Source organism: Pygocentrus nattereri, chromosome 27 (assembly GCF_015220715.1).
Source record: "Pygocentrus nattereri isolate fPygNat1 chromosome 27, fPygNat1.pri, whole genome shotgun sequence".
In the NCBI taxonomy this organism is placed as follows: Eukaryota; Metazoa; Chordata; class Actinopteri; order Characiformes; family Serrasalmidae; genus Pygocentrus; species Pygocentrus nattereri.
In genome coordinates, this window is record NC_051237.1 from 7,947,192 (window position 1) to 7,962,133 (window position 14,942).

The 14,942-nt window shown below is 38.7% G+C and overlaps 1 protein-coding gene across 1 annotated transcript in view; it reads left to right on the top strand.

Annotated features, from left to right (window-relative positions):
- ctnnal1 (catenin (cadherin-associated protein), alpha-like 1) overlaps nucleotides 1-14,942 on the top strand; it is a 69,734-nt gene that overhangs the window by 36,196 nt on the left and 18,596 nt on the right. Inside the window, exons 2-5 of the mRNA XM_017694639.2 lie at nucleotides 2,498-2,687; nucleotides 9,854-10,041; nucleotides 12,110-12,229; nucleotides 14,149-14,238. Coding sequence (XP_017550128.1) covers nucleotides 2,498-2,687; nucleotides 9,854-10,041; nucleotides 12,110-12,229; nucleotides 14,149-14,238 — 588 coding nt within the window. The remainder of the gene's footprint in view (nucleotides 1-2,497; nucleotides 2,688-9,853; nucleotides 10,042-12,109; nucleotides 12,230-14,148; nucleotides 14,239-14,942) is intronic.

Sequence of the window (14,942 nt, forward strand, 5' to 3'; positions counted from 1 at the left end):
CATCAAGCCGTGGGTAACAAAGGACATTAAGGCTCACCTCAACAAGAAGAAGAGGGCCTTCAGAGCTGGAGACAAAGTGGAGGTGAGAACGATCCAGAGGGAACTGAAGACAGCTATCAAGGAGGCGAAGGACAAATATAGGAGGAAGCTGGAGTGGAAACTCCAGCAGAACAACATGAAAGAAGTCTGGAATGGAATGAGGACCATCACCACCTTCAGGTCCAGCAACAATGGAGGAGTAGAGGTCAATGTGGACGGGGCTAACAAGCTAAATCTCTTCTTTAACAGATTTGACAAGGCAGGCTCTCTCCCCCCCAGCCTGACTCCTCTTTATTGTTTTAAATTATTAAAGTGTTTATTCTTTTATATAAATGGCTGCAACTGTAACAACTGCAATTTCCCCCTGGGATCAATAAAGGAATCTGAATCTGAATAAAGTCATATTCATAATTCAAATAAACATAAAAACAATAAAAAGTAACAAGAATTTCTTGGGTCCATATTTTTTCTTGAGAGCTTCACAGCCACCACAGAGACTTGTTAATATCATCAATTACGTCATGAGCACAATTTAAGGAAGCACTGATTGGTCAAACCAGGAGTTGCTTTTTAACTACATATAATACTGGACTACACATATGTGTGTGTGTATGTTTATGTATGTGTGTGTGTATGTGTATGTGTATGTGTGTGTGTGTGTATATAATGTGTGTGTGTGTGTGTGTTTATATTATATATTATATTTGCACAGTACTGTATTTCTAGGCATTAAGCCATGAATTAAATGGGACCATGATTTGTAGCTTTTAAATGGCACTGTGGCAGTTAGAGCTGTGTTTAGAGACAGTGGTCCCTAGCGCTGTCACAGCACTGAATCAATATTAGGTTTCCTGAGCTAGCTTCACTCTTGTTTACACAGCATTAGCTAGCCATGTGCTTGTGTAGCAGGAAGTTATGAGTGCTGTGCCCCCATGTCCTTTCCTTTAACACAAACAGATGCACAGCATAACACTTTCAAGCACATTTTACTGTCTGCCATTCCCACACATACACCGTGATACACACAGGCTATAAACATTTCCCTTTCCACATGTAAACACAGTCACTGTCTTAGGCTGCGCACAGAGGCTAACTGAGGTGAGGACCTTTCTCATATTGCTGTGGAACAGTAAGGCCAGAACTGCACTTGGCTCACTGTGCCCCTTCTCACACATATTCACACACTTTAGGGCACTGCAATTGTGGAAGGACATCTGAGAGTTACACAAATTACCTCCTGATTCTGACCTCTGTCATGGCATCATTGAACTCTAATGCATAAACACAGATATTTGCCCTCATTTGCAGCATGAGCTGCACATTAGTCAGTGTTGAATAAACATCTACATTGCTGCCCTTCAGAGCAGGTGGCAAATGAAGAGGAATGCACTCCACTGTGTTGTCCAAACCTCACCATTTAGACTCTTCAGTCCTGTTCTTTACGGAAGTTTCCATTTTTGTCAACATATTCTTGGTTCGTAGCTGGTTTTTAGCTGGCTCTGGCCTCATGAACCATGTTTGGTTTTCAAAATGGAAAGTGCCTAAACATGTCTATGAGAAAAGTGATCTCTTGCGTAACAGTTAACAGATACGTATAACAATAAAATAAACAGTAGTTCCTTATCATTAGGTTATGGGAAGGTCTGGAAAGCCAAAGGTTTACAGTTTGAGATGTACATGAAAGCAGAGATGGAAACATGTCAAACACATTTATAGAAAGAGAAGAATATATATACATAGAGAAGAAAAAAAGTGAGGAGAAAAAAGATGTTGCCCACAGGGATTAGGTGAAGAAGACAGCAGTAATAGTTCGTTCTGAAATGGGTTGATCGGATTTCACCGAGGTGAATGAATTGGAATCCCAGGAGTGTGGAGTTTCCTTCTCTGGTGTGAGATGCACCTGAGAAAGCAAACCCTGTCCTTCTGTCTGGCTAAAGAGAGCATTACTTTTTTCATTCATATTTCTTAACGAAGAAGATTTATCATGTTTGCAGTACAGATGGTTAAAGCTCGTCATTCCCTGGCCAGGCGGTTGACAAATGATGGTCATGGTGTTAGGTAGTGAAAGCTGTAGGGCTATGATGAATTGCTAATAAGCATCATGTGCAGCCTCCCTGTGTGCTCCATGTGTCCTGCAGCTTTGCTTCAATTACAGGTGTCCTTTAGCACTGTGGCTTGCAGCTGGAGGTGAGGGAGCACCTCTCTTCCAAGCGGAAATTGAAAATGGATGTGCGATACATAATTGATGGATTTAATCCCAGCTCAGAGGGAACACCCTTGCTGTGAAAGTGTTTGTGAAGCTCAGAGTCCATATGGTTCTAAATGACTACAAATAGACTGAAGACCTCATCTCACCCCTCTTCCTTTTTCTCTCACCCTCTCTGTCACGTGGGGACAGTGTAAATGCTAGACATCATAACTTGATTTCCTTCATTTTTATTTGTCTTTTTTATTCCAGATAACCACCCTAATAAATCACAAAGACAAGCTAAAGAAGACAGAAAGGACCTTGCGGGCTATCCAGAAGGTTGGCCAGGCAGTCAGTGTTGCCGTGGGCCGCTTTGTGGCTGTGGGAGAGGCCATCGCGCTGGAGAATGAAGAACTGAAGGAAGAGATGAGCCATGCTTGCTTTGAGGCCCGGAAAGCAGGTTTGTAAACTTGGCTGTGTTTATATTTTTAAATTATTAGAGATTTTGTCCAAATGAATTCTTTGTGAATGCAACTTACATTTTTTTTTTTGCCAGAAAGAGATAAAAAACAAAGACTGAATAGGCTAACAACAAAGTAACTAAACCGTGATCTAACAGTTTATAAACTGTTTTAGTGGTAATGATTAGAGCAAGTGAAAAGAATTAAAAACAATGTTTGTTCCCTTCCCTTACTTTTCTGTTCTAGTCAGCGCAGATGCGTGCAAACCATTTGAGCTCCAGCAGATAAACAGTGAAAATGTTGGCCATGTGGAACTGTTTCACAGAAATGATTACTCAGTAACAGCAAAACAGAAGCAAAAAGGAATTCACAAACGACAGCGCCACAGTGCAAAGTATAGCTGCAAAAAAATTGAATTCATTGCCTTAGATGACCAACTGTTCTCTGTTGTTGAGGACATTGGATTTTGTAGGGACATACTGTAACAATTTCAGCAAGGTTTTTAATGTAAACTTTTCTCTTTACAGTCATCTTCTGCATCTTTCATGCAACTAATCTTTGATGTTTAAAGTCTAATGTTTGATGGTTAAATGTTTTTTTTTTTAGTAGATTTAATAGTTAGTAGATTAACCTTGCTTTTGTGGGCACACGATAAATATGTACAAATATGTCCTGTGAATAACTTTCCAGTTTCCAGTTTTGGATGCATTTCGATAAAATTTTCCTCTTTGTAAACTTGGCAGTCCTAATTTTGGTCATACGTACATAAGCAATCCTCACCAGTTGCAAGACTAATGTGATTAGTCCTGCCCACTTAGCCTCAACAAAACTGTTTCCCTAAAGTGTTTTTTTTTTCCTCTCTGTTCGAGTTGGAGAAAATTGTTAAAAGAAAATTAGCAATGTGCAAAAGCTAACTTAGCAAGCATAACTGGCTTATAAAGCTCATCTATCTATCTCATTCTGACTACTCCAGTGAAATTAAAGGTTGGAAATCTTGGACTGAGTAATGTAAAGCACAGGCTCATCAGGATAATGGGATTACCCCTAGACAGTTCTCAGATGAGTCTGAGAAGTGATTTTTAAATCATGTTTTAAAATATTTCTGTCAAGTTTTTATTTTCATTCAAACTTGAATATAAAACCAAATTTAAGTAACAGACAAACAATTTTAGTATTTTACAGTGCGTTCCCTGGGACTTTTGAATGGGAATGTTTTAAAGCTTGCAACAAAATTTGTTTCCTCAGAAGATTCTGATTGTGAATGTGATTGGATTTAAATTTTTACATGGTGATTATTCTTCCATTTTTATTATTAAAATTATAAAGATTTTATATCTTTAGATCTGATAGAAATGTTATTTAGATTAGCTCAAATTACTCTAAATTACTATTGTAATGTAGGTGTTTATATGTTTTATGGGATTATTTTAGGATTATTAGCCTACATGTAAATGTCAAACAGTTAGCCATTATGTACTGACCATAACAGCCATTTAAGAGTTTAAGAAACCTTTTAACGTGAGCAATTTGTGTAAAGTGGAGTGACGTGCAGAGAAATGGTGTGATTGCATCACCGCTCTCAGATGCACAGAAAGAGGCTATTAACAGAAGTAATAGTGTGAATATAGTGGTTGTCTAGACCTTTTTGTATGTAATTGTGTTTGCCTTAGAAAGAGAGAGTGGTGTGGCTTTTCTCCTCGCATTGTGCGAGGTGAGCTCTCTACCCTTCTCTCAGCCCTAAAGAGCAATGCTAAAAATACCCCTTAAACACTCCATATCTTCATATGTGTCATTCTGTTAATGCCCTGCTCACTCTGAGAGTAACACACGTAGCAGGGTTTTTTTCCCACTGAAGCAATCAGGAGTTGGCATTCAGTTTGCCTTGTAGAACTTGATTATATAAGTATTGATATAGTAATTTACTGTGTGCAAAAAGTGTTACTAAGTAATTCAGATTTATATAACTGTTCCACAGTGTTCTTTTTTTTTTTTTGTAATTAGGCCACCGACCAAAGAATGAGAGGATTATTTAGTCCTCTGCAAACTAAGCCAGCTCCTCCTGGCAAAAATAGAAGCTAATTAAATGAATTTTTGTGCATTTGACAAGGCATACAGTAATGGTGGAAGGGAGCATTCTAGTGTATGTTTATTGGTAAAATGACCAAACAAACTCAAAAAAACCCATAAACTCCTTCAAAATGCCTCTTTCCCTCTGCCTGACTGTTCTCTTCTCAGCTGATGGTAATCCTGATCCTTGGTGATGATAGCGTACAGTAAATATAGAGGGCTACAGGCTGATGGTCTCCACTCCTGTACCTCTCAGTGAGAGAGACCTGCCACAGCACTGGGATTAGAGTGGCTTTAGCGTTAGCCAGCCCACTCCCCACAGCGCCGAGACACGCAGCCATGCGGCTAATCCTGCTGCTCATTCCCCTGCCTGTTCACACGAAATGGGCAAAAGTTTCACACTAAGCCTGGTGGAACAGGTGGAAAAAGTCTCTGAGGTCCCTCTCAGGGGAAATAGTGAGAAATTAGAGGCTTTGTTGGATAGGATAAAAGCTCTGCAATAGTGCTGTATCTGAAATGGACAAGGCCAGCAGGTCAGAAGTACTGACTGCTCCGTGCAACCATGAGTGGCACTACATGCCTTATCGCCAATGGATGGAAGTATAGATAGATACACTTGATTTTAGAAGGATGAGCAGATGTCTGTATCAAAGAGGTTATCCATCAACATATCGTTTAGAAAATTAATTGTTCAGTTCTGAAATCTTTAATGGCTGTGCCGCATTTAAAACTGCTGTTAAGCACTGGATACATACACGCTTATGAGTGCACACAACTGAATAATATATTAATGCACTGAGATATTACATTACATATTACATTACTACATTGTGAAGTTTTATTACTTGTCCAAGTTCAAATGAACATGAATGACATGACTGGGGCTAGAATGTTTTTTGGCCAACCACATTGGTTAAATAATTGTTTATTTGTTGACTGATTAGTTATTTATCTCTAGTGCACATGAATATTATCAAAGGCCTTGTAGGAAAGCCTGTTCACTCAGAGACAGTCTCTGCAACACACAGGATCAGTTACTTCCATTAATAAAAGGTCCTGTCTCTTTGAATGGGGAGAAACCTATAATCCAGAAACTAAAAGCCACACTAACATTTCAGAAAAAAATTTTAAATCACTGTTAAAATATGACAAAATCACATAAATAGTTTGGCTCAAATAATGCACAGAAATGTGTTCTGGCTACTGCTCATACACACATTTCCACAAAAAGAAAGGAATTTCCTATTTACAGCTTTATCAGTAAACTGATTGAGTCTTTTTATTGAAGGGCAGAATTTTCTGTTTTCTTCTGTAGACACACATATGCTAACACAATAACACAATGGCATTGCATTCATTTACTAAAATGCCCCAGATAAACTCCAGTCTTTTTTGTCGTCTTAAAACACAGTGTCTGCAAGATGTGAAAGTTTTTCAGTTTCTTCACCTTAAAAGTTCTGCAAGAGAGAGAGAACTACAGCTTGAGTTTGCTGAAGATGTCGATGATGATGTTTAATGTATGCATCTTGGCTCTGAGTAAACAGAAATCTAGTTCCCAGCTGCAGCTCTACTCTAAAGCACTCTCAAAGAAAGGAACAAAGAGGCCAGTGGTGAGCCGCTGCTGAACCATGCTTTTAAAGGGCATCAGCGCTGAGGTCCTGGACTTTCACCTTCTGGAGCTGCTCTGGGGGTACACAGCCTCAGGTTCTGTCCCTTTAAAGCAGCACAACTCTGTGACAGGAGCCGGGCTGGAGTGGCAGCCATTCAGACCAGCGCCCCCGGCTTTTTCCCTTGTGCCACAGAGGGGATTTCATCTTAAGCCAGCACAAAAGACTCGCCTTTACAGCTCAGGAAAGACACAGAGGTATAAGTGAATCCCCTTTTCCAAGCAGGAATGTATCAGTATGGAGGATAACAACAGAGTGGTGATTCTGCATAGCTTAGGCTTTAGCAGATGAATAAGGGTATGTGAGCACTCATTGGCAGCCTGATTTGGCTCATACTGCAGCATCGTTTTGTAAAGTTCAGGCTGAATGTTGCAGCCGCTCGGAGGATCTGGCAGGGAACAAGCTGCCGGATGCAATCACAGCTTCAGTGTGATGTCTTTTGACGAGCAAGTCATTCCAAATATTATCTGAATCTTACCATCTTTTTCTGCAAAAACCATGTCCTCCTACATGCCAAAATAACTCTCTGAACAGATTCCTCCTTTCTTTCATTCATTCTTGTGGTATTTTCTTCCAGTGTGTCTGTTTCTATATTTTCTTTTGAACTTTTATAACCTATGTGTTAAATATATAATAAGAGAAACAAGACTAAAGGAAGATGGCAGAGAATTCAGGATTGGTGTAAAAAACCTTAGTAACTTTTGATATGTAGGAGACATGATGCTCGAACCTGAAGGCACTTGTAAGGAAAGTGGACAATGAAAAGACGGGACTGTTGCAGCAGTGGACATCTGTTATCTACCTGAGTCAATTATTAACAACAAAGAATCCAGCAGTAAAGAAAAACGACACAGATTGGCAAACAGCAATATAGGAGTTTGAAAGGATCCTCAAATAGTGTCTCTATTAAGATCAGAGTTGTCCAGGCTGTGTTTTTTTTATGGTTGTTTATGGATGTGAAAGCAGGGCAGTAAAAATGCTTTTGAACTTGGTGCTGGTCAAGTATTTTGGACAGCAAAGAAAACAAATAAAAAGATTCTTGACCAATTCAAGCCTCACTTCTCACTCAAAGCCCAGATCTTATTATAGACCTAAACAGAGCACAAGGTATTCTTGAGAAACACCTTATCTATATGTTCACCAGGAGTTGGAATCGACTTGTTGGAACTTAATAGAATAAGAATAAATAATTGTTAAATGTGTAATTTGGCAAACTCACAGAAATTAGTGACAGTGTTTCAGCCTTAGGCTTCGTTTGGTTCACCTTTTTGTTAAGTATGGGAAATATATCTCCAAGACAGCGATCCACCAGTATAAATTCCCTTTCTTTTTTAATCCTGTCCTTTGCTAGCATGTTATTGTAAAATATTGACAGAGCTCTTGTGTGACATGGGCAGAGAAATAGCCTGATCATGCCATGACTCCATATGCCAACTGGTGACACTGCCACCCAGTCTAAAATAAGCCAGCCAGTGGAGGGTTATGTCTCCTGGGCCTTTGAGAAGGCACACAGATGACTGCCCGCTGCTTACACACCACTCCTGTGAGAAATAGTGTGTGGTAAAAAACTGCAAACATGCAAATATTAGTTAACAGCCAGTGACAGTGTTTGATAAACTGCAAAGATAAAGTTTTAGATGATGGGTATTTCTCACGGGAAAACAACTAAACAGAAGTACATTTATATGGAAATGTTTACTGTTGGTTTGGGTGTGTGAATGTGTGCAGAGAGCAATGCTCAGTTACTTTTTTACAGTTGTTTACTTTTTTAATATGCATTTGTCTTTGTTTGTGAATCCCAACCGCCAATTAGGAGCCCACATACTAAATGGTATATACACCACAAGCTCAAAGTTTAGAGGCAGCACTAACACTAACTTATTTTATTTTTTCATGAGAAAATGGGCAGCATTATGTTTACACACAACAAAAGGGTTTGACTAACTGTCTGCAACAATATTGTACAAATACCTGAATCTTAATTTATTTGGCCACTGGTGATTATCCTGGAATGTTTTACTGCAGCCTTAATTGTATCTACTTGCCTCTTACATGCAGATGCTTTTGAGTGCTTGCTGAAATGAATGAGGTATGTTAAAACATGGGAGTTCGCAAAGAATTAAAACACCAATATGAGAATCAGTATAAGAGACTTATCAGTAAAGACAGGGAAGGCTTTTACTACATAATAAGCTAGAGTAAGAGTACATCACTGCAGAACACTGGAATATTTTAGAAAAACTTTGGTTAACTGAATTAATATGTTAAGTGGCAAAGTGACTTTATCGCACTTTAAAAAAAAAACATTGCTTACTTCCATAGTTTTGACCTATAGTGTATGTGGTGCATCATTTGGGCACAACTATTATAAATATTTTGTGGCCAATATTGATACGGATTTTAACGGCCTCTAGATTCTGATAACCAATAATTTTGCTGATGTAGTTCATATTTAGATTTTAATTGTATAACTCAATAGTTTGTCAAATAGTAGTCATTTTTTAACAGTTGTAATTTTAAACTCACTGTCTTAAATAATAAAAAATATTGTGGCACTGGGAATGGAGCTTCTCATAATTCTTAGTATTTTTCTTGTCTGTCTGTGTTTTACTTTTCTTTTCATTATTTTTCATTAGATTGCTTTTTTTAAATATTATTCTCATGCTAAAGTTTAAGCTTGACACTGTTACAAGGCCATACAGAATTCTTCAGGATCATGTGTAAATGTTAGACGTTGAAGTCTAAAAATGTTGACACCACACAAACCTTTATTCCATTTTCCTAATTTGAGGATGCACAACTTTTTTACTTGAAGCACGAATCATGAGTGCTTTAATGTGTCATGGACATGACTGAGGCGTCCATAGTAGTACAGCTAGGCTAACCATTACCTGAAGTTAGAGGAAATATATCTGTGTTTTCCCTCAAGAAGCCACCTTTTTTCATGTTATTCACTGAGCACAAAATAATTTACCTTGTGGAGAAGATGACGACTGCCCCTCATGTTAAACTGTCAGCTCTAGCACTATAGATAGCATCATAGAATAACCAAAGCAGTCTTTTTTTTTTATAAATAATAAACTCATGCTTGTAATTGTACTGCTGAGTTTGTTTTGTAAAAACATGTGTGCTGTCCTGTTGTTCGAGATTGCTGACAAATCAATGTTACAGCAGTTCTCTAACTAAAACTGATTGCTGCACATATGTGAACTTTTTTATGCAAGATTAGTTGTGTGAATACCTCACATAGCAAAATTCTGTGCATTATCAGCGATATTGCCCCCCGAAACTGATAAACTTGTGGGTCATAAAATTGGCTGGTATTATTGACCGACTGATATATTGTTCTAGCTCTAGTATTAAGATCCTCCAGGGCAGCTGCTGAGAAAGACTAGGTTATATGGTCATCTGTTTGTGGATATGTGTTGTAGGAACTGCCATAGCGCAGCTGACAGACGTATGTGGTGTGGAGCGGAGTGAAGCCGATGGCCGCAGTACAGTGTTCAGTGACAGGACGGGTATGGTGAAGGCTGCCCGCATGTTGTTGTCTTCCGTCACCAAAGTGCTGGTGCTTGCAGACCGCATTGTCATCAAACAGATCATCAGCTCCCGCAACAAAGTAAGAAGTATCCTATTACCTAAACCAGCACACCTACATGCAGACACTATCCTTTTCATCTTCCCACTGAGAATATAGACTGTGTTCTCAATATCAGTCATTATGGTGAACTGTGTAACTCAGCAGGTTGCTACACTTCTATGCATGAGCAAACACACACACAAAGCACTTATTTTGCCTTCAGATGTTATCGTTGCATGGGCATACATTTTAAGTCCTGCTTCTTTGGAGATAATTGAAGAGAAGGGAGTGCACCTATCTCGACAGAGCAGCAAGACCTGTTTTTACTGTCAAAATGAGTAAGAGTGGACATGTATGTGCGCACTTGAAGCTGGAGCTAATCACATCCAGTTACTGCTGTTTGGACAGACAGGCAGCAGAGCAGCTCTCCATTAGAGAGAAACCCAATTGAATTTGTCCCTGTCCAGACCTGATAACGCCCACCACTAGCTAGAAGCCTCAAATAGTAGCCACTTTATCTGTTTCCCCCAGTCCAGTCCTCTTGCACTGCTTCTGCTCACTGTATCTGCCCATTCTGAGCTTTTCTCTCAAGCTCTGAGGTCTTCCCTTCCCTCTTTTTTCATTTGAAACGTTTAACTTTGTTCAGGCTACAACTTTTAGTATATCAGAATTTGAACTGACATTTCAAAATTCTAATGTGGAGCCTACAGCTTGTGCCAAAATGTTAAGGCTGAATTGATTCCTTGCATGGGCTTTCATTACACACAGGAACAGTTGACCCGGAGCTGCTCAGTAGCTATGAGGACTTCTTGCTGTGTTCCTGTGAAGCCTGTGGTGTTCTTATATCATAATAGACTACAGAGTAACGTTGTTGCTTAAAGGAATCATTTACTGAAAAATATGCACAGCTTTACTCTTACCCCAAATATAGTCAGTCAGCTAAGTCATGTTTAATGTTAGTAGTTTGCTTCTTTAGTTTCGCATTGGCGCAATTGAGTGTAGCGAACTTAAGCAATAGTGTTTAATATTGGTGTAATATTGGCAGTACCTTATACCAAAGATCAAGTAGTCTTTTACATTACAAATAGAGCCAAAAACCTGTCACAGTGTCAGGTTCTGCTCAGATTTTTCAACATTTGCCAGATTAACTTGAATTTTATTTTGTTTCAGTCAGCCTGTAAAGTGCTTCATAGTCCATCTTGTTTGCTGAGTTATTTAATGTACCAGTTTTCTGTTTTTGTATCTGGTAAAATAAAAACCTGGTAATAGTTAGCTGCAGGGTAAAGCAAGTAGGTGCTTAGTGGGGGAACGAAACAGCAACTAAAAAGTGCTGCTATCACAAATAATAGAACACTATCATTATAACAGCACAAATAGAATGCTAATTGTAACCCTCCAATTAACATTGTGTAAAGTTCATGTCTGAGGAAATTCAAGCAACAGCCCATGTCACCCAGTGCTACACTGCAAGGGCCTTGCAGTTTACATTCATTTAAGCTCAAGCACATCCATCTCTGCACAGAAGGGCTGGGTGAAGTGGGCTTCAAGTTCAAGTTCAATTTCATTATAAGCCTGTAGAGCAATTAATTTGCAGTAGAGGCTTACATTATGTAAGTAGAGGCTTACATTAAAACATTAAAAACACATTTGAAAGACATTAACAAAACAGTAAAAAAAAGTAGTTCCTTGCTGAAGGACTAAAATCTAGAGGAATAGTCAAAGCCATACTCAAATTTTGTCTGTCTTAAAAGTTCAGACAGACTCATCTGCTTTATTCCTATCATCTTGCTAGTTTGGTCAGTTAAACAGTTGAAAAAGAATTTAAATAGAAGTGTATAGTGAATCTCTCCAGCCATGTTTGGATCCACTTCCAGTCATTTATTGGAAATGATGGCTTAGACTGCATACCAAAAGTAAAAAAAGTCTATTTAAATGTGCCATTACAAAATACAAGGTTGACAGGGCACAAAATGACAAACACAGGTTCTGACATCGCAAAAATGCTAATTCATTATAGTCTTTTAATACTCATGAAGAAAGGCTTGTGAGTGATTCATCACTTCTAAGTGTAGAGTTTTTCTTTTATTGTGAATGTATGTTTTTGCAGGTGCTGGTGACACTGCAACAGTTGGAGCAAGTCAGCACCTTTCAGGAGTTTGTACAGATCTTCAGCCAGTTTGGTAATGAAATGGTGGAATTTGCCCACCTTACAGGAGACAGGCAGAATGTAAGTCCTCCCCAACACACACAAACCACCCAGCAGCAGTTTCTTCACTCATCTCAGTCTTATAACTCCTGAAGGCTCCTCATAAAGACAAACTGATAAAAGCAACTCCTATGGTAAAGACTTTCAGAGCTTAAAGTGTAAAGAGCTTCAGAGTTTATAGGTTTTCAGCATTGAGGAATGAACACCTTAGTCTAGGTCACATGAGTCTGCTAGAAACTCATCAGAGTGATTGAGCTACAGCATGAATAGAAATATTAGTTTTTGTGTACAGGTTCCTTTACTCCTTTACAATCACCATGAGCTTACAGTCTGATCAGTGAGCTAAAAATCTGCTCAGTGTTCAAGATTAAGTTTAATAAGAATATCTTCATCCTAGCTATATACAGTTGTATATACAGTGCTCCTCCAGGGCCTTATACGTACAGAGCCCGTGTTTACAGGCTTACAGGACCAAATAGTACAAACCCATTTCCAAACAAGTTGGGACGCTAAGCAAAATGGTAATAAAAACAGAATGCAATGATGTGCAAATCATTTAAACATTATATTTAATTGAAAATAGTACAAATGCAACATATGAAATGATGTTGAAATGTTTAAATTTTATTGATTTTTTAAAAATATATGCCCTTTTTGAATTTGATAACAGTAACATTTTTTCAACATTCTTTTAAAAAAGTTGGGTCGTGGTTTATTGGCAACAAGTCATTAACATGATTGGTTATAAAAAGAGTATCCCAGAGAGGCTGAGTCTTTCAGAAATAAAGATGATGAGGGGTTCACCACAGCTTTGGAGATTTCATCATCTGTGGTACGTAATATCATTAAAAGATTCTGAGAATCTAAATAAATCAGATAGTGTACTCAACCTTTTGCTGTACTCTTATTTGATATAGCTTCAGACACTTCTGACATCTGATTCTACTGTCCATAAGCAATTCTTACTTGCTAAGTTTTTCTTCAATACACTGTTTTTTTTTTTTGAAGAATCGATGGAATTATATATATTATACATAAAATATAAGAGGAGGGACCCGGAGAGGCTGCTGAATCCTTGTGTTCTCATCTTGTCTTTAAGGCAATTATGCTGATTATGCTGTTCATACCACTGCAGCATGCATAATTTGCAATATTCTGGCATCTTGATAAGCAAGACATAGAAATATGAGGGCAAAGCTAAACTACATTTGTGCTGGACTCGTTTCAATACTTCCTACTGTGTATCAGCCCGATCAGTGGAGGTGTAGTGAAGAGAGCGGAGAGCCTCTATGAGCTGATAGGAGAGTCTTATATCAAGCCGGAAGCTTCTCCGCTGCTAGTCGGTGTTTCACACACACATCACGTTTCTATCTGTCTCACTGCAGAGCTATCCTGCCAATCTTTTCCTGCCTCCATCTATTAAGCTTTATAAAGGGAATATAATAACAGATAATCACATCTGCTTTTGTTAGACAGCCCAGGGAGAGAAGGCTTAGTGCACATACAAGCACGCACCAATATATAGACCCACACATAGTGCATCAGCTTCTACATCCCTCCTGCAGGAGCTATAGTGTGCTATAGTGACTGAAGATCCTGTCAGAATGCTTCTGTTGAATTATATCTCTGTTGAAGTCTATCTCCTGCCTTTGGGATGCCATGTGGTATTACACTTTGCTCTCTGGCTTCTTGGTCCACATCAAAACCTCCAGAAATGCTGCCTTCCAGGCTGCCGCAGGGGCCTGATGGTCAGGTTCCTTATCACATGTTCTGTTTTTGCGGTCTGATGCAGTTCTGTAGTGGAAGCCAATGTTTGGCTTTACACCTCATGGCACCAAGATGTATTCCGTCATAGCTGTTGAACTATGAACTCCAACCACTGTTTTTAGAAAGCTCTTATAACAGTGAAATCTTGCTCACTTTTCTCCTGTGTCTCCTAGGATCTTAAAGATGAGAAAAAGAAAGCGCGAATGGCTGCAGCTCGTGCTGTGCTGGAGAAGTGCACCATGATGCTCCTCACTGCTTCCAAGGTCAGTGCAGAAACTGGAGGAGAATTGTCTACTGGCTTATGTGCAGTTTAATCACTGTGCCTTATGATAAAGGTAGACCACACAAAATTTCAATAACAAAAAAAACTGATGGGTTTTTTTTTTTTGGTTATATTTGTATTTTAATACACATACCATTGCTGACAAAACCTTGTGTCTTCAATTTTGTTTCTCTTCAGTTTTTAATGTTTTGAAATTTGAAATGAAAATGCCAGCTGCACAGTATTAAACTGCAAAGTATTAAAATTGCTGAATGTACCAATAAAAAATGGTCCAAAGTTGCTTGGAAAAATCTTTGTCCATTAATTTCCATTTGAAGTTACGAAAGTTTTTTCTTCTTCTGTAAATTTATTGGAGATACAAGATGTGTGTGTGTCTTTGTTTGTCTGTGTGTGTGTCTCTGTGTGTGTATATATACACTCACCAGCCACTTTATTACGAACACTATTATGTTCAATTGCTTGTTAACACAGCTAACACAGATAGCTAATCAACCAATCACATGGCCACAGCTCAATGCATTTAGGCATGTAGAGGTGGTCAAGAAAACTTGCTGAAGTGCAGACTGAGAATCAGAATGGGAGAAGAAAGGTGATTTAAGTGACTTTGAAAGTAGCGTGGCTGTTGGTGCCAGACGGGCTGGTCTGAGTATTTCAGAAACTGCTGATCTACTGGGATTTTCACGC